Source organism: Bufo bufo, chromosome 5, assembly GCF_905171765.1.
Source record: "Bufo bufo chromosome 5, aBufBuf1.1, whole genome shotgun sequence".
Taxonomy (NCBI): Eukaryota; Metazoa; Chordata; class Amphibia; order Anura; family Bufonidae; genus Bufo; species Bufo bufo.
The window spans coordinates 493,841,319-493,862,135 of record NC_053393.1 but is presented as its reverse complement, the minus strand read 5'-3'; the positions used below and the strand labels follow the sequence as shown (position 1 = coordinate 493,862,135).

Here is a 20,817-nt window from a genome sequence, read left to right as displayed (position 1 = left end):
TTTTAAATTGTAATGCAAGAGTAAGGAGAAATGCATTCCCAGTAAGTTTGTTTTCCTCTATGTAGACTACATTTAGGTAGTCTTGCCAAATAGCTTAAAAGTGCTGCTAGAGAGTTACGTTCAATACAGAAGGCAGGACATGCATTGTGCAATGCGACTCCTATATCAATTTTCAAGGTATAGCCCTTTAAATGTTTGCTGCTTTGCTTTGTAAGACTACTTTCACATTAGCGTTTTTGTGGATCCGTCATGGATCTGCAAAAGTGCTTCCGTTAAAATAATACAACCGCATGCTTCCATCATGAATGGATCCGGTTGTATTATGTCTTCTATAGCCATGACGTATCCGTCATGAACACCATTGAAAGTCAAAGGGGGACGGATCCGTTTTCTATTGTGCCAGAGAAAACTGATCCGCGCCCATTGACGTACATTGTGTGTCAGGACGGATCCATCTTGCTCTGCACCACATTGCGGACAGAAAAACACAGATTGCAGCATTTTTCTGTCCGCGATGGGGGCGCAACCAAACAGAACGGATCGCATTTTGGTGCTTTCTGTTTCGTTCAGTTTTGTCCCCATTGACAATGAATGGGGACAAAACAAGCGTTTTGACAATATCAATAAAAAATGTTTACATTGGTTAATCCATAATTAACCCCTTAGTGACCAGCCTGTTGTGTGTCTTGGTGACCAAGCAGTGTTTCATATTTATTTTTTTCATTGTTGCATTCCACGAACTATCCTTATTTTATTATTTTATTTTTATTTATTTTTTATTTCTATTGATGTAGCCATATGAGGGTTTTTTGTGGAGAAGTTGTAGTTTAAAAAAAAAAAAAATACTCATTAAATAACTTTTATTAACTCTCTCTTTCTTGGCGGGGTAAGACATCGACACTGCCATTTGAGTTTTGACCATGTAAATTTTGTGGCGTTGTTAATATAATGTTGTTCTTTGGGTTGGTACAATTACAGCAATACTAAATAAATAAAAAATAAAAAAATATATATATATATTATATATAAAGTGTATTTAATGTTTTTGCATCACACAGCATCTAAGGGGATAAATGGCTGGTATATGTGCTTCTGCCAACTTGGCCGTTATACCAGAAGCCCAGCTTACATGCGAGTGCTGAGCTTCTGTTGACGTATTGGCAGTCACTAAGGGGTTAACACTTAGGGGGAGTTTTATCGAAACTGGTGGAAAGGACAACTGGCTCAGTTGACCATAACAGCCAATCAGATTCCACCTTTCATTTTCCAAATGAGCTCTAAAATGAAAATTGGAATCTCATTGGTTGATTTGGGCAACTAAGCCAGTTTTCCTTTATACCAGTTTTGGTAAAACAGACACTTGGTTTAATAGACATTGATTAGTGTCGCCTGCATACATTAGCAAAGTATTTGTAAATGAGGTTTTGTTACAGTTTCCATAACGCAGCAACTCTATTTTACACAGAATCGAAAGAATGATGAAGCTTCGTATGAGAAAATGCTGAAGTTACGTCGTGACCTCAGCCGAGCGGTGACGATACTAGAAATGATTAAACGACGGGAAAAAAGCAAGCGCGAATTACTGCATCTAACACTGGAAATAATTGAGAAGAGGTCTGTATTTTCATTTTTTATGTCTTTATTATTAAAGATTTTGTTTTACGTTAGTGGTGGTGCGGCTGTGGTTACGTGTGCAGAACTGGACTGATGCTAGTAAGGCTACTTTCACACTAGCGGCAGGACGGATCCGACAGGCTGTTCACCCTGTCGGATCCATCCTGCCGCTATTTCGCCGGACCGCTGCTCCGTCCCCATTGACAATAATGGGGGCGGAGCTTCGGCGCAGCACGGCAGTGCACGCCGGACTAAAAGTACTGCATGTCCGACTTTTTAGTCCGGCGGCCTCTCACCACGCACTGCCGTGCTGCGCCGGAGCTCCACCCCCATCCCCATTATAATCAATGGGGACGGAGCGACGGCAGGACGGATCCGACAGGGTGAACAGCCTGTCGCATCAGTCCTGCCGCTAGTGTGAAAGTACCCTAAGCTAATGCATCTAGAAACCTGCTACTGTCATCTATGTTTTGTTGTGGGGAAATCCTCTTTAGATACTTAATTGTGGAAATTTCCAGGGTGTTTTAAACACAGCTTTTTGTGGTTTTTATGCACTTTTTTGAGCCAAAGTTGAAAGTGAATCCAGCTCTACTCTGCTGTCCAGCTCTACCATAGAAATGAATGCACTTTTTTGACCAGCAGCTCTGTCCATTTCAGGGGGGGTGCCACAGGGCTACAACCTGGGATCTTTTGATCCCTTGTCCTAGAGATCTATTAGGGTGAATAGGATTTCCACACACTCCCTGCTGCCCTCTGATTTGTGCACATCTAAGCAGGGAGGGTACCATGGCAGCCATGGAAGGTTTCAGAAGAGTCTGGGCTGCCAAGGTAGCCAATCAGAGCCTCGCGATTTCACTGTGAGAGCGCCACATTCCTCTGCCTTACCTCACAGATGCCGCAATCGCTGTTAATCGGCCGGGTGCCTGCTGCTACCTGCCGCGTATAAAGTGGACTCGCTGCAGCAGCGCGCTCTATACATTCCCTCAACTACACAGTGCTTGAAGGGGTTAAAGAGCATCTGTCACCACAAAATGCAGTGCTATCTGCAAGCACAGAGCAGAAAAAGCTGAGCAGATTTATATATATTTTTGTGTAAAAGATTCAGGAAAAATATGTAATTGATACATATATATCAATATATGTATATCAATCTGCTCAGCTCCTCCTGCTCTATAACCTGCAGATTGCGTTGTCCACACCACTTTGAGCAGTTTGGTTAGGTTCCAATAGTTTCCTGGGTCCCATATTTTCAAAGTACGCATAGGCCTGGTGGAATGCATCCGAACACTGAACTGAGAAATACATGCAGGAACTGCAGTGTGTAAACAAGGGTTAATTGTTACTTCAGTTTAACACGCATTAGCAAACTGTTTGGACACATTTAGATACATCATTCTTTGGGTTCCTGACAACCTTTGGGATATTTTTTGCCCAGAAGCTACGTTATTAGCAGTTCACATAAATGGCAGTTTCCTAAAATGCTGCTATGGGAACTGCCTCAGGTGGCTAGCATTTGCATGGCATAGTCTACTATTTTCTATTTTGTTTGATGAAATTATATACTTGTTCACTTCTTTCATACAATATAATTTAGTGCTTTCATTCTCTCCTTGCAGGTATAACCTAGGTGACTATAATGGAGAGATCGTGTCAGAGGTAATGGCACAACGTCAGCCATTGAAGCCCACCTATGCCATCCCCATCATCCCTATTTCTAGTCCGTTTAAACATCAGGATACAATAGAGATTAAGATTAACAAGGTAAAACAGATCTATAGTAAACCATACATTGCTAATAAAACACAAATTTAATAGTTATTCATGTACCTGGAGGTAGCCATGGGTAACTGAAAGCATAATTATCCACTGGTTACATTGCTTGTTTGCATACAGAAAAAAAAGTATTTTTTGCAAGTTAATGGGTGCTCTTTAACCAGGATAACATGCAAACCCACTTGCATACCTTGATGTAACTACGTCCAAGATGCTCAAGGGGAGCATGGAGAGGTCTCACTATGTGAGCCAGCTCCATATGTTCTGCTGTGTAATGCATCTGACAGTCCCCACAGTGTTTGATACTTCAAGGCCCCAGACTTCCATAGCAACTAATTGGCACCCTGTGATTTAGCTGCAGGGGTGCAGATGAGAGGTCAACTAGCCTTTTAGTTGCTGCAACTGGTATTGACCACAGCATCTGAGACGTTAGTCTGACCTCTGATCGTCATTCCCGTTGTGAAATTGCCAGTCATTTGCCTAAGGCAGCGCTTAATAGGTAGTATGGAGAATCCTCATATGCTATTACTGTATTAGCAGTGAAACAATTCCATGTTCAAGTCTCTCAAGGGAGCTAAAAAAATGAAATGTTTTTAAAAAGTACTAAAAAGAATTACAAATTCAAATCCCCATTTCCTATTTGTACCTGTAACTATATGATAGTCTATGGTGTTGCACTGCGACGTGTGACATGCTGCAATGCGACAATCGCAGAAAAATCCATCTTGGATGGATTTTTTGCAACTGTCGTATCGCAGTCGCACGTCGCAATGCATCACCATAGACAATCATTATAAAAATTGTTGAGACAAAATGTCGCGTGTTGTCGTGTAGCCCTAGCATTAAAGAGTCAGGGAGCTGTGGAGGTCACTGTTAAGGCAGAGGGGTACTGTGAAGGTCACTGTTAAGGGGGCGGGCCCCTTAGGAGGTCACTGTCAAGGGAGTGGGGTGCTGTGAAACTCACTGTTAAAGGGGCGGGCTGCTGTGAAGGTCAAAGTTAAGGGGATGGGCTGCTGTGGAGGTCCCATTTTAAAGTGGCAGGGCACTGTGGGGAGGGGGGGTTGGAGGGTTATTGTTGAGGGGCGGGGTGCTATAGAGGTCACTGTAATGGGGGATACTGTCTATCTTTTAACGACGCACAAACATTAAATGAAATACATGAAATATACCCGTGAGAAGCCGGGTCCTGCTAGTATAAAAATAATTAAGGAATAAACATATTTTGTATCGCCATATTCAAACTATCAGCAAAAGCATTTATCCCGCATGGTGAACACTGTAACGGAAAAAAAAAACTAAGTTGGTCACCTTGCTCCTGAAATAAAATGTGACCAAAAAGCTGTGTGTACCCCAACTTTGAAGCAATAAAAATTACAGATCTGTCTATAGACCGAAATAATGGGTGTTAGAATATGGTGATGCAAAAATTTTTTTATTTTTCAAAGGTTTTACATTTTTAAAAGTAGTAAAGCATAATGGAAAATGTTAATTTGGTATCACTGTAATTGTACTGGCGCACAGAATGAGGTGGTAGTGTCATTAAAAGATTTGAACAATTTGTCCCTCAAAAACAACATGAAGAAAGAGTTCTGTCTCTTAGAAGGTGGCGAGAAAAAATGGAAATGGGTCTTGTCCCATAGAAATTAAGGCTCAGTCTTTATGCCCATATAGATTCCTTTGTTTGCTCGATTTTAATTATTAGTTTTTTTTTTTTCCTCCTGAACGTCTTTTAGCCAGAGAAATCTGATGTTGTACGACCGAAACGGAAATATGAGAAGAAGCCCAAAGTCTTACCCTTATCTCCTGCTGCTCAGACAAGCCCTGCTGCACTGCCAGTGTTCAATGCTAAAGATCTGAATCAGTATGACTTTCCAAGCTCTGATGATGAGCCCCTCTCACAGGTATATGTGCTGTTGTGTTTTAAAGCACTGGATGCCTTTTATTGGTTATAGTCAATACTATGCTAGCAACATTGAACTCTTGTGTTAAAGGGGTATTCCAGTTACATTGTTATCCCCTATCCAGAAGATGCGCAGCCGCCCTCCATTCATTTCTATGGGGCTACCAAAAATAGCTGAGCGCTGGCCATTTTCATTGGCCCCATATAAATAAATGGGAGCGGTGGCCAAACATGCGCAGTGCTCTCCCATTCAATCTATGGGGAGAGCACTTGGCCGCGGCCACCACCTTTCCCCCCCGCTCCATTCTCGGTGTAGGTGCGGGTCCCAGAGGTGGGACCCGCACATATTAGACAATGGGGGCATATCCTGGCGATATGCCCCCATTGTCTGAGATGGGAATACCTCTTTAATGTAACTAGTATACCCCTTTAAGGGTGCATATCTTTTACTAGTAAAACTGGTGTGGTTTGTTTTTTGTTTTATTTTATTTTTTCATCTGATTTAAAAGTGGCAAGGTATATTACCTGTGCTGTATCATCTGAATAAGTGTGTGTGTGTGTGTGTGTGTGTGTGTGTAATATATATGTGCAGGATTTAATTTTGTTTTCATACCAGACCTTTTGTCTTATTAGGTCATGTCTGGTTCATCAGAAGCTGAGGAAGAGAATGATCCAGATGGTCCCTTTTCTTTCCGTAGGAAAGCTGGCTGTCAATATTATGCTGTAAGTACGAAGACCATTGTTTTATTTCGTTTTTACTGAATTGTTTGTTACTTTGTCTTAACTACTCTTTTTTTTTTTTTTTTTTTTCTTTTTTTTTATAATTATTTTAGCCACATTTGGACCAAACTGGCAACTGGCCATGGTGTAGTCCAGAGCAAGGAGGATTAGGAGACATTCGCTATAGATACTGCCTCACTACCCTCACTGTTCCGCGCAAGTGCATTGGGTTTGCACGAAGACGGGTTGGGCGTGGAGGAAGGTGGGTTTGTGTTTTTTTGTTGGCAAGTTTTGTAGCTACAAATGTGTATGTATATTTTTAAGAGAATACTTTACTTTTTTAAATAATCTACATAAGTGTATTCTGTGATTACTATATTTAAGCAGTTAAGTATTCTTTTTGTTCTAAATGGGTTTTTTTTTTTTTTCTTTTTTCCTTGTCATTTTCAGGGTACTTATTGACAGAGCGCATTCTGACTACAACAGTGCTTTTCGTCAATTGGATGTTGATATGCTTTCCTCTCCAGAACACACTTCAATCAACTTATTTGCCAATACCTCAGAAACGAATACCTCGGATAAATGTTTCTCTAAAGACCTCAGCCAGATATTAGTCAATATAAAATCATGTAGGTGGCGCCATTTTAGGCCTCGGACAACATCCCTACATGACAGTGACATTGTTGACTTTTCCTGTAGAACGTTTCACAAGGGTATAACACGAACAGGCACAGCACAACCTGGGACCCAGAATTGCAGTACCTCGACATCAAGTAAAAGTAGCAGTGGTTCAGCACACTTTGGTATGTGGTCTGCTGCCTTTTATTATGTTTACATGGGGATGTCCCTCCAGGGATCGATGTGTTTGTATTATAGCAGTTTGTATAATAATAATAATTTTTAGACCATTTGCTAAAACTGGCATCTATTTGCTCACTTTATGAAGCATATTGTTATGTTTAAAGGGTACCCTATCATTTTCAAAAAATGTTGCCGTGTCATAGCAACATGTCATAAGCTTTCCTAAATCGTTAGTACTGGCGGTTCTCAGAAACTTTTATAAAATATCTTATCACTTGTCAGGCTTTTTCCTTCTCTCCTTTATATACTGTTCACTCACATTAAAGTCGCTGCTAAATTCTTTTTGGGATATGAGGTGAACTTCCTGCCCACTAAGGAATCGGACTACATGCTGCCCTTATAGTTTTATGGTGAGGAGAGAGGGTGTAGGAATTGAGAGAAAAGCAGAGAGACACAGATATTCTGCTACTGCAGCAAATGGTGACTTGTACATTGCTCAATATTTCTCTGTAATGTCATCCATGCTGATTCTGTATAGAGAAAGCAAGTGATAAAGGAGCAAAATCTCCTTTACTTTGTGTGCAGTTTGTAGGAAACATCATAGCGGCTATGCTTTAAGTGTTAAAGGGGTTTCCAGGAATTGCCAAATGACCCATCCTTAGAATCGGTCACCAATATCAGATTGATGGGATCCAACTCCTGGTATTCTAGCTTCTCAGGTGTTTTGGTGAGCTGTTGCACCTGAACCAGGCACTGGAACTGCACAGCTTTGTACAGGGTGTAGTGGCCGCGCCTGGTTATTGCAGTGCTGCTCCCACTCACATGAATTCATTTGAATGGGAGCAGCACTGTAGTAACCAGGCAGGCCAGTACACCGTGTACAGAGCTGCGTAGTTGCACCCAAGCGTGGGGTCCTGGGAGTCTGATCCCTGCAGACCTGATATTGATGACTTCTCCTAACTGTCAATAGTTCACTCTTGGAAAAAGCCCAAGACCACTACTGAACTGACCATTAATTGCTTGCTGTAACTGAGCTAAATAGCAAATAATGCTTAGCAGATAAGCCCGAATTATTTCACAAACTGTGCCAAAAAATCTGCATACATGCCATGTGCCAAATTATGTTTGACACTTTATTTTTTCACTAGACAATTTTGAAAAGTGTCTAGAAAAGGTGGCGTGTTTATGTGGAGTTTTTATGACGCGCCAGATTTAGTGATAGAATGTCCCATTGATTTGGCGCACAATTTATTGGTGTTAAGTAAATTAACCAAGGAGAAAAGGGTTTTGAGATGCATCAAATGGGTCTCCAGCGTCCTCTGCTGTGATAAATTTGCAACAGTTTCTGCTTGTCTGGTCTAATTTTTATGATGTCTAAATTAATGCCAGCATTGATAAATCTGCCCATCAGTATGTTCGATTTTATTTATTTGGAGGGCCCTCTGAAAATTGGTAGTTCATTCAGGAGCAATATTTATAGATTTTTATAAAAGCACGTATTCTGGAAATGCTGGGTGGAATTTTGTGCAGTCTTATATAACAAAAAACCTCAATCACTGTATTCTGAACAGTTATGCAGCTTCCTAATATATACTATTTTCAATTCCTCACCATTTTGAGGATCATGTTCTTCCCACTGTAGGTTGTTCAAGTCCGCTAAGAGGACAAGAGTCAAGAGCATGCAATTATGAGGTTTAGAGAAGAGCTGTCGCCTTGCTCCTGACATGTCTGTTTTAGTAAATACTTGCATTCCCCAAGAAATAATTCTGGACCATCTGTGTTTTGTACTGATAGGGCTCATTCCCGTTGCCCCTCCGTTGTCATATTGCGCCCTGCATACGGCGGGTCTGCAATAAACGGGGCACCGGCTGTGTGCATTCCGCATGCGGACCCATTCACTTGAATGGGTCCGGAAATGCTGAACAGAAGCACGGAACGGAACCCTACGGAAGCACTACGGGGTGCTTCCGTGTGTTCCGTTCCGTGCCTCCGAACTGCAAAAAGATAGAGCAAGTTCTATCTTTTTGCGGAACGGCGGATCGCGGACCCCATTCAAGTGAATGGGGTCGCGATCCGCATGCGGCAGCCCCACGGCCGGTGCCCATGCATTGCGGACCGCAATTTGCGGTCAACGGCACGGAGAGGTAACAGTCGTGTGAACAAGCCCTTACTCTGCTGTTCCTCTTAGGGTACTTTCACACTTAGGGAGCATTCACACGACCGTCTTGGTTTTGAGGTCCGCAAATCACGGATCCATGTGTTCTGTATGTCTTCAGTTATCTTTCCGTCTCTGTTCCGAAAGTCCGTATAATACAGACGTGGTGCTTCTGTGTGTCATCTGTTTTTCACGGTCCACAAAAAACTGAAATGGGACTAAAATGGGGTTTCCTAGAATGTTGTCTAAAAACGGATGACATACGGATGCATTTCCAATGACTTTCTATAGGGCCACGGACCGCAATTTGCTGCCAAGTATAGGACATGTTCTAAAATTAAAGCAACGGACACACGGAACGTACAGCACACGGGTGACAATGAAAGGCATTCCGCAATTTTTGCGGACCCATAGAAATGAATGGGTCCATGCATTGTCCGCAAAAATTGCGGAACAGACACAGAAAAAAAACACGGTCGTGTGAATGCTCCCTTACGTTAAAGTTTTCCGGTATTGAGTTCCGTCCTAGGGGCTCAATACCTGGAAAAAACACATCAGTTTTATCCGAATGCATTCTGAATGGAAAGCAATCCGTTCAGTATGCATCAGGATGTCTTCAGTTCAGTTCCTCTTGCGGTATTTTGGCCGGAGAAAATACTGCAGCAAATTGGCCAAATTTCCGGAACATTTGTATTAATGCATATTGTATTAATCCGGTACTAAGTGTTCCAGAAAACCGGATCCGGTTTCCCGATCTGCACATGCGCAGACCTTTTAAAAATAAAAAAAAAAAATACCGGAACATTTTTTTCCAGATGACACCAGAGAGACGGATCTGGTGTTTCAATGCCTTTGTCAGCCGGATCCGGCAGGAATCCAACAACGCAAGTGTCAAAGTACCCTTAGAAATGTGAATAATAAATTTGACAGCGGGAAAGAGTCTAACTGCTGGTGACCGTGAGGCTTCCAGAAGGAGGGACATTGGTGCTGTCCTTGAAAGATAATTTTTCTGGCAATAACTACTAGTCTGTGCTGGGACGTACCCACAACGGTAACAAACTTGTCACTTCATAAATGTCTAGAAGGAATAACAGCGGTTTGGCACAACAGAGTTTCAAGAAAAGATGATTCAAAAATGTTTGTTGAATGAAATAGTTACTAAAACGGACGGGTCCTCATTTTAACACCCCACTCCCATTCTGATCATGCACATCTGCATATCAGTCACATCTCTGCAATTATTTTAGTTTTTTGAGAATGATTTTCCCATAAGTGACTCATAAGAGAAACACGGAAAAGGCGTCAAACTATGAATATTCATGACATCAGGCAGGAACGTTCTGCCCAAGGGCAGACTGTACTGTAACATGGCCCATACTGGGCAGTGATGAAGTGAACACACAATTGTCCAAAACTGTGTGCAAGTTGAATTCTCACTATGTTGTAGATGGAGTTGCCTTTCTGTTACAGAGATGGACATTTTTTGAACAGTCAAAGGGGTTCATTTATGAAAGACTAGCGTTTTATGAGGCGCTGGGAGAATTGTGGGTCAGGTGTTTTTTGGGCTTTTCTAAAGTCTTTCTCAGCCATGTTGTCTCCTGTTTTCAGATGCACAGCTATAGAAGCTGGGGGCATCTCCCTTTTGTGCAATCTTCCAGCACTGTATTCCTGTGACCTCCTTTCTCTTACTTCCCACTGCTTGTTTTCAGCTCTGGATCTCACAGAACAGGCAAGGAGGGGGAAATCACATTTCCGCTGTTGCTTGGCCGTTCCGTGCATTGGGACCGCAATTTGCGGTTCCCAATGCATGGGCACTATCTATGCAGCTGCCTCGACAGATCTGTTCAACTTGAATGGGTCCGTGATCTATCCGCACCACAAAAAATTGAACATATTCTATTTTTTTTTGCAGTTCGGAGGCACGGAGAGAAACCCCATGGAAGCATTCCATAGTGCTTCCGATTCGTGCCTCCACATCTCCCAGATTGCGGACCCATTCAAGTGATGCGGCCGGTGCCCGTGTATTGTGGACCCTCTGTATGCGGGCCGTGTGCATGAGCCCTTATAATCTCAGCTAGCTCTAACATGCCCCCATTAACTGTGAGCCATCTTCTGACAACAAGCGGTGGACGGCAAATTAGGTAGAAGTGATTCCCCTAGTGGCCATGACTTTACAGCTTTTTTTTTTTTTTTTTTTTTTTTTTTTCAGTTGGATACAGACAGATAATTTTTTTTTTTAAATTAAGTGATTTAGAAATTTGCTAGTTACACCATTCTCTATTAAATGAAATTGTGTGAAAGTACAGGGACTCTGTAACATTTATAAAGCTCACGTTTGTAGCAAGAACCCTGCCTGTTACAAGGCAGTACGAGGGTTTGAAAGGTTTTTGTTGCTGACTTATTCCTCTTGGCAAAGCTGTGCGTACTGTGATTCTGAAGAATACAGGGAAACGAATCAGAAGCCAGAACTGGGAAAGGACAAATTTCCATTTTTGGATAAATATTTTACTTTCCAAAATGTTGTGGTTTTATACGCTATGGACATTTTGGCAGATTATAATTTTTTTTTTTTCCCCTTTGTTCATTTGTTTCCTAAATGCATAATTAAGCAACTTTCTAAATAATAATCAGTAATAATGTCTTGCTAATTTTACTGGTGTGCTAGTGTTCCTCTTATAGGTGTGGACAGCACTCTGCTCCAGGCTAGCACCGTGTTTTAGAGGCCAGCAGGGAGGACCCCCCTGATTTCAGTGCATGTGAATTTCAGTGGCACGTCAACAGTTAGCCACCCTGCAAATGAGTTACAGTACTTAAGGTGGAATATTGAGGATTAGCCTCATTGATTGACAGTAGGTGCTTATTCTCCTGCAGATCCAAGACATTGCAGCTGATTTTTGGGGAAATTTCATATATCTGAAAGATGTTTTAGTAGCAAGGCACAGAAATTCCTACAACTAATCTGCCATATTACAGATTCCTTTTTTTGTCTATTGAAAAAAAAAAAAAAAACATGCCAATACATCCGTACTGGGTACAGTTTTTATCCCATAGACCAGGGATGCCCAACCTGTGGCCCTCCAGCTCTTGAAAAAAACTACTACTCCCAGCATGCCCGGGCAGCCTACAGCTATCGGGGCCTGTTGAGAGTTGTAGTTTTGCAACAGCTGGAGGACCACAGGCTGGGCATCCCTGCCATAGACATCCTGGGAGAATTTAAAAACTCAAACTGTATTTGATCCATGTATCATATGCAAATGTAGAAAGTCAGGAGAGGACCCACAGCAGTGTCCCCTGTCCCCAGAGTCCCCTGGGGTAGGGAGAAAGTCACATACAGTCGTGGCCAAAAGTTTTGAGAATTACATAAATATTGGAAATTGGAAAAGTTGCTGCTTAAGTTTTTATAATAGCAATTTGCATATACTCCAGAATGTTATGAAGAGTGATCAGATGAATTGCATAGTCCTTCTTTGCCATGAAAATTAACTTAATCCCAAAAAAACCTTTCCACTGCATTTCATTGCTGTCATTAAAGGACCTGCTGAGATCATTTCAGTAATCGTCTTGTTAACTCAGGTGAGAATGTTGACGAGCACAAGGCTGGAGATCATTATGTCAGGCTGATTGGGTTAAAATGACAGACTTGACATGTTAAAAGGAGGGTGATGCTTGAAATCATTGTTCTTCCATTGTTAACCATGGTGACCTGCAAAGAAGCGCGTGCAGCCATCATTGCGTTGCATAAAAATGGCTTCACAGGCAAGGATATTGGGGCTACTAAGATTCCACCTCAATCAACAATTTATAGGATCATCAAGAACTTCAAGGAAAGAGGTTCAATTCTTGTTAAGAAGGCTTCAGGGCGTCCAAGAGAGTCCAGCAAGCGCCAGGATCGTCTCCTAAAGAGGATTCAGCTGCGGGATCGGAGTGCCACCAGTGCAGAGCTTGCTCAGGAATGGCAGCAGGCAGGTGTGAGCGCATCTGCACGCACAGTGAGGCGAAGACTTTTGGAAGATGGCCTGGTGTCAAGAAGGGCAGCAAAGAAGCCACTTCTCTCCAAAAAAAACATCAGGGAGAGATTGATCTTCTGCAGAAAGTTTGGTGAATGGACTGCTGAGGACTGGGGAAAAGTCATATTCTCTGATGAAGCCACTTTCCGATTGTTTGGGGCATCTGGAAAAAGGCTTGTCCGCAGAAGAAAAGGTGAGCGCTACCATCAGTCCTGTGTCATGCCAACAGTAAAGCATCCTGAGACCATTCATGTGTGGGGTTGCTTCTCATCCAAGGGAGTGGGCTCACTCACAATTTTGCCCAAAAACACAGCCATGAATAAAGAATGGTACCAAAACACCCTCCAACAGCAACTTCTTCCAACAATCCAACAGCAGTTTGGTGAAGAACAATGCATTTTCCAGCACGATGGAGCACCGTGCCATAAGGCAAAAGTGATAACTAAGTGGCTCGGGGACCAAAACGTTGACATTTTGGGTCCATGGCCTGTAAACTCCCCAGATCTTAATCCCATTAAGAACTTGTGGTCAATCCTCAAGAGGCGGGTGGACAAACAAAAACCCACTAATTCTGACAAACTCCAAGAAGTGATTATGAAAGAATGGGTTGCTATCAGCCAGGAATTGGCCCAGAAGTTGATTGAGAGCATGCCCAGTCGAATTGCAGAGGTCCTAAAAAGAAGGGCCAACACTGCAAATACTGACTCTTTGCATAAATGTCATGTAATTGTCGATAAAAGCCTTTGAAACGTATGAAGTGCGTGTAATTATATTTCACTACATCACAGAAACAACTGAAACAAAGATATAAATGCAGTTTAGCAGCAAACTTTGTGAAAACTAATATTTTTGTCATTCTCAAAACTTTTGGCCACGACTATAGACTCATTAACCCGAGGCAAGATCTCCAGTACTGAATGGGACACAACCACATGAGAGAAGTCTGAAACTAGGGGCAGGTTGCAAATGGAGTATCAGGGTTTAAAAATGAGGAAAGGCGTGAAGATTGCAGCCTGAAATACAAGGTTAACCCCTAACCTGAAAGAATAATGTTTCTATGACAAAGGTGTCCATAGGCTTTAAATGTGTATTATCCTTCCTTTGGCTAATATGTGGTCTCTACTAAATGTGTCCACCATCCTAGCAGGCCGCAGTAATGACCACGTTCAGCGCTGTAACTAGATGTACGACAATATAATGGGGAAACTGAGGAAACACTCAGCCTGGTTACCGCAACAATGTAAAATAACAGCCCCCTTAGTAATTTGAGATACCGACACGCATTCATGCCGTAATGCCACTCTTTTTCCAAAACTCCTCTTATTTTGTGAGTAGGGTCGTGCCCTGTTCTAGTTTTTGTTTAGTTAGTTTTAGGGCTGATTCACACAATCCAGGAAATGAGTGACTAGTGTTTCATGATACAGTCTGCTCCTGTGGTGGGTCTATTGTACTGTACTCATATCCTCACCGAGAGCTGATCGGGAATGAATGGTTGTTTGTCTGATTGTTGCCCTGTGTAAATTAGGCTTTAGTAAGGAGGTTCAGTGTATACAGTGACATATAGATTCAGTATTGTTGGGCGCATTGAAATAAATGTATTGACTGTTGCAAGGCTTTAAAGACTTCTGACCCACACATGTAACGAGCCGTGGTCCTGTGTGTCACTCCGCTGCAGCCAAGTAAACACAGACTGGCACAAAGGGGAGTTATCCATGGATTACGTTTTATTTTATAGCATTTGTTTGTGCAAATTTTCTAACAATTCTGAAAACCCCTTTTAGGGTCCATTCACACATCTGTGTGTGTTTTGCGGATCCGCAAAACACTGACACCGGCAATGTGCATTCTGCATTTTGCGGACCGCACATCGCCGGCACTTAATAGAAAATGCCCATTCTTGTCCGCAACTTGCGGACAAGAAGAAGACCTGTTCTATTTTTTTCGGGATCGGAAGTGCGGCCCCATAGAAATGAATGGGTCCGCAAAATGCGGAACGGAATTGCGAACGTGTGAATGGAGCCTTAATCTTGAAGATGCTTCAGTATCAGCATTAGAGAGTATTCCTATCTTTATTAGACCTACATTTTACTTAAATAATTGTCACTGAGTGTGTGAGCAGCATCTACCCTGCAGTGAACTGGCTTGATCCACGCCGAGTCCCATTATAGTCAATGGGGTTTGGCGGTGCTCTGACTGGGCCGGATATAATGAACTCTGCCGGATAATTTTCACACAGGTGTGAAACTACTGTTACATAAGTGTCAGTATCTTTTCTGCGGTGTGGCAACTGTGGCTAGAAGTACAACCATTATTTTAGTTTAGTGTTTTTTTTTGTTTTTGTTTTTTCTCCTACTACTGCTTGGACAGATATGCAGGAAGCAGGCGCAGCATATCGATTATACAGCGCATTGAGTAAAAGGTTATTTAGCTGATTCAGTCACCAGCATGCTTGTTGCATTCATCAAATGAAAACCGCTTTGCAATGCTAGGGAAATTGCGCCAGAAAAATGGCTTTCAAAAGTTGCATGCTGTGTTTGACTTTTTAAATAAGACGCAGGTGCCTCTTCTTTTTTTTTTCTTTTTTTTTTGCCACTTTCACCCTTGCCACTTTTCCAAAATAAAGGACAGAAAAGGAGCGTGGCCAACATCCAAGATAAATTTATATTCATTTGCAATAAAGCCAGAAATCTATGGCAGCTCAGAGCTGCTGTAAGGCTACTTTCAAATCTGCATTTTTAATTCCGCTATTGAGATCCGTCATAGGATCTCAATAGCGGAAGAAAACGCTTCAGTTTAGTCCCCATTCATTGTCAATGGGGACAAAACTGAACTGAATGAAACAGAGTGCATCAAAATGCATTCCGTTACGTTTGGATGCGGCCCCATCGCGGACAGAAAAACACTCCAAGCAGCATTTTTGTGTCCGCGATGTGGTGCGTAGCAAGACCGATCCGTCCTAACACACAATGTAAGTCAATGGGGATGGATCCGTTTTCTCTGACACAATAGAAAACGGGTCCGTCCCTCATTGATTTTCAATGGTGTTCATGACTGATCCATCATGGCTATAGAAGACCTAATACAACCAGATCCGTTCTTGACGTCAGCGCAGGAGATACCAAGACCAGTGCAGAAAGAACTGGTCTTGTTAAATCTCCCCCAAAGTGTGTGTGTGTGTGTGCTGCCCTGAGATGGTCTTGCACTCCTTGGTTTCGGGAAAGATTTTCCTACTTCTGCTTGATTTTGGCACAAAGAAGGAGCAAGTACCTTACTTACGGTCATGTCAGTGTCATTCAATATCCTATTTGTTTTAAGGGTTGCGATCATATAATTGACTTCTAAGACTAATAGACTCTTGTTCTGGTTAAGGAAAGAAGAATAAAGCTAATTTTCCTGTCATACTCTAATGCATACGACTTTCATTTTCAGTATTTACAGCCGAACAATACCAGCAACATCAACAACAACTGGCACTAATGCAGAAACAGCAACTTGCTCAAATCCATCAACAGCAGGCAAATAACTCATCTGCCAACACATCACAGGTAATGCCACACTCTTCAATATACTGATATAGTCTACAAATTTGTTTGTGCCTCCCTCACTTTTTTTTTTTTTTTACCACTTGAGAACCCAAAGAATTTTTTTGTTTTTTGCATTCCTACAGTTATAATGTACAGCATTTGTCACATAGCAGGATTAAAGGGATTTTCCAACATGAGAAATTTTAACAGTGGTACCTAAAAGATCCCCTGCTGCTTCTGTTCAATCGCTGCTTAGGTCCCTGCTGCTTTATACTTCCTTCTCCCTCCTTGACATGCAGGAAATACAGGCTCGGACAATCGGCGTATGAAGTGAGTTACTGCTGTGGCCAGGAATTGGCTGAGAGGGCATTTCCTTCATTTCGTGACGAGAGCAGACGGAACTTGGGCAGTGACTGAACAGCAGCAGCACGGGATCGGTGACTTATCTGATCTTTTGTTTTTAACCACCTAACTGTTCTGCCGGAGCTCAGCCTCGGCTGTGGGAGAAGTGCTTAACTGAAGTGGAAGGGGGAGGACTGCTTTAGCTGCTGATATCTCCTGAATTGTAGCAGTTAGAGGCATGGAACTGGTCTTGTTTGAAAGCTGGCGTTTCAGGATGACCGCATTAGTCCAAGCAACAGAGGAGATATCACTGTTAGAAATTGAGTCAGGTAAAACCTGCTTTTACTTTAAGGCCTCTTTCCCCCGGCGCGAGATTTCCGCGTGGGTGCAATGCGTGAGGTGAACGCATTGCACCCGCACTGAATCCGGACCCATTCATTTCTATGGGGCTGTGCACATGAGTGGTGATTTTCACGCATCACTTGTGCGTTGTGTGAAAATCGCAGCATGCTGTATTTTGTGTGTTTTTCACGCAACACAGGCCCCATAGAAGTGAATGGGGCTGTGTGAAAATCGCAAGCAAGTGCAGATGTGGTGCGATTTTCACGTATGGTTGCTAGGAGACTATCCGGATGGGGACCCGATCATTATTATTTTCCCTTTTATAACATGTTTATAAGGGAAAATAATAGCATTCTTAATTCAGAATGCTTAGTAAAATAGTTATGGGAGGGGTTAAAAAAATAAAAATAAAAAATTTAACTCCCCTTAATCCACTTGTTCGCGCAGCGCGGCTTCTCTTCTTTCTTCTTCTTTGAGGAAAAGGACCTATGGAAACGTCACTGCGCTCATCACATGGTCCGTCACATGGTGATGGATCATGTGATGGGCGCAGTAACGTCACTATAGGTCCTTTTCCTCAAAGAAGAAGAAAGAAGAGAAGCCGCGCTGCGCGAACAAGTGGATTAAGGGGAGTTAAATTTTTTATTTTTATTTTTTTAACCCCTCCCATCACTATGTTATAAGGGAAAATAATAAAATCTACACAACACCTAACCCAAACCCAAACTTCTGTGTAGAGTTTCGGGTTTGGGTACCAAGCATGCCGATTTTTCTCACGTGCGTGCAAAACGCTTATTCACTGCATCCCGATTTCTATCCGTGATCTAGATGGTACCAAACCAGAGATATGAGCAGCTAAAGCAGTCTGGAGGGGGAGCATTTACAGAGCTGAAAGGCTGCAGGAGAAAAGGAGATATATATATATAAATAATATTATAGTGGTATTATCATCACCCAAATAATAAAGTTATGTTACTTTTACCACTAGGTGAACGCCATAAATAAATTCCACAAAATAATGTAAAAACTGCAGTTTTATTTTAAATAAAAAGTTATTTAATTCACTATATATACCCCAAAATGGTTCTTAAAAAACCTACGACTATTCCCGCAAAACAAACATTTTTTTAGAAGAAAAAATTTAAAGTTTTACCTGCTGGAACACAAAAGGGGAAAATATTGGTCCTTTAAGGTTAAAATGAATTATGTCTCTAAGGGGTTAAAAATGCAATCGTGTCCCCTAAGTTGTGCGCCAAAAGGATTTACTGCAGACACACATTAAAAATCTACAATAAAAAAGTGACATTTTTGGGAGGGTTTTTCCAAATTTAACATGACTGGTTTGCCCACTCTGAACCAGCTGCCACCAATTTTGTGACAAGTTGTTGTGTTTTTTTTTTTTTTTTTTTTTTTTTCTTTAAAGAGAAGCTTTCATTAAATAATTTGCAATATTATTTGAGGCAAAGGAGGATTTACATTCGTCCTCTGGCAGATTTGGTATTCTGTATCTGCTGGATTGTTTGATAGCCTTGACGCCCCCTTGCCTCTTTAGTTTCTATCTATCCATCACTTCCCACCAGTATTGTAGGCATTATCTATATACAGCCCTGTGTTTATGGAACTGCATTTCAAGCAGATATATTGCTAGACAGATTTTCTTTATAGATACCCTTGGGGTACAGCCACATGGGGCAGAATATCTTGTCGCATATTTCACCCTATGCATTGCAAGGGTGAAAACTGGTTGAATTAATTTCTATACTGCAGGTCAAGTTCTGCAGATTTGTTTTCACAGCGCTTGAATGTTTAAAGCTCATCCACTTTGCTGCTCCTGATGAAAACCCCCATGTGGCCAAACCCCTAAAGTAGATGTCTGCTCTTGAGCACCATTCAGTTTTCAATTTCATTTGTAGATCCACCACTCTCATACACATTATAGTGCTTAGAGCTCCATTTTTCCGATATGGAGCTCCAGCCCTCTTATTTGTTCTTCTCCAGACTGCACTAGAGGGGAGTTAATAATAAAACAGTACCTAATAAGCTCACCCTTGTAATGTCGTATTATTTAACCCTGTCTTTAGCTCTTGATACAGAGTTTCAGATCCCTTGCATAGACCTATTTAAAGGGGTTCTGCACTTTGTTTAAACTGGATAGATCATCAGCATCTGATCGGCGAGGGTTGACACCCGGGACCCCTGCCGATCAGCTGTTTGAGAAGGCAGCTGTGCTCCAGCAGCGACGGGGGGGGCCTTCTCACTGTTTACAGCAGGCCAAGTGACGTCACGACTAGTATCCCTGGCCTGGGCGCGACTAAGCTCCGTTCCCTTGAATGGAGCTTAGCCCCGCCCAGGCCAGTTGATACAAGTCGTGATGTCACTCGGCCAGCAGTAAACAGTGAGAAGGTCGCAGCGCTCCTGGAGCGCCGCTGCCTTCTCAAACAGCTGATCGGCGGGGGTCCCGGGTGTCGGACCCCCGCCGATCAGATGCTGAAGATCTATCCAGAGGATAGATCATCAGTTTAAACAAAGTGCAGAACCCCTTTAAAAAAAAGTGTTTAGACCTAAAAATTAATAAAAATGTTGACATTCACCTCAAAGAAAAGCAAGTGTGCAAACTAAAATTGGGAAGCTGCTGATGATCTTCTGGCTTAAGAGGCGCAGCAGTGTAGGATCTTGGTGAAATGACAGCAAAAGTGGAAGGAAGGGCATGATGCAGAGGTTTGTAGTTCTCAGCAGCCCTGTATAGTAATGGATTCCCTTTTAATGTTGAGGTTCATATTTATTGCGTTAGTTGCTTTCATATTTTCAGTAGTAGTTCATTTTTGTCTTTTTTATGAATATGCTCAAGTACTGTATTTTAAGACTCTCCCTTTAGCAAGAAAAAATCCTGCTAAAAAGTGCCTGCGTCTTATAGGCCACAGTCAGGCTGGTACTGCAGTGCCAGACCTCCCTGACTGCTCCCTTAGGCCTCTTTCACACTTGCGTTGTCCGGATCCGGCGTGTACTCCACTTGCAGGAATTACACGCCGGATCCGGAAAAACGCAAGTGTACTGAAAGCATTTGAAGACGGATCCGTCTTCAAAATGCTTTCAGTGTTACTATGGCAGCCAGGACGCTATTAAAGTCCTGGTTGCCATAGTAGGAGCGGGGGAGCGGTATACTTACAGTCCGTGCGGCTCCCGGGGCGCTCCAGAATGACGTCACAGCGCCCCATGCGCATGGATGATGTGATCCATGCGCTTGGGGCACCCTGACGTCACTCTGGAGCGCCCCGGGAGCCGCACGGACGGTAAGTATGCTGCTCCCCCGCTCCCCGCTCCACTTTACCATGGCTGCCAGGACTTTAGCGTCCCGGCAGCCATGGTAACCATTCAGAAAAAGCTAAACGTCGGATCCGGCAATGCGCCGAAACGATGTTTAGCTTAAGGCCGGATCCGGATCAATGCCTTTCAATGGGCATTAATTCTGGATCCGGCCTTGCGGCAAGTCTTCAGGATTTTTGGCCGGAGCAAAAAGCGCAGCATGCTGCGGTATTTTCTCCGGCCAAAAAACGTTCCGTTCCGGAACTGAAGACATCCTGATGCATCCTGAACGGATTTCTCTCCATTCAGAATGCATGGGGATAATCCTGATCAGGA

The 20,817-nt window shown here is 42.5% G+C and overlaps 1 protein-coding gene across 5 annotated transcripts in view; it reads left to right on the top strand.

The window, feature by feature from the left end:
- The window catches only part of EPC1 (enhancer of polycomb homolog 1), a 101,961-nt gene that overhangs the window by 76,647 nt on the left and 4,497 nt on the right, over window positions 1-20,817 (top strand). For 4 of the 5 annotated variants that reach the window (XM_040434268.1, XM_040434266.1, XM_040434267.1 and 1 more), the window contains 7 exons: window positions 1,466-1,614; window positions 3,231-3,375; window positions 5,121-5,288; window positions 5,921-6,010; window positions 6,121-6,269; window positions 6,458-6,810; window positions 16,400-16,515. In XM_040434268.1, the coding sequence (XP_040290202.1) occupies window positions 1,466-1,614; window positions 3,231-3,375; window positions 5,121-5,288; window positions 5,921-6,010; window positions 6,121-6,269; window positions 6,458-6,810; window positions 16,400-16,515 (1,170 nt within the window). Of the gene's footprint in view, window positions 1-1,465; window positions 1,615-3,230; window positions 3,376-5,120; window positions 5,289-5,920; window positions 6,011-6,120; window positions 6,270-6,457; window positions 6,811-16,399; window positions 16,516-16,793; window positions 16,932-20,817 lie in introns of all 5 variants that reach the window. The other variant, XR_005779320.1, reaches the window with a different exon arrangement.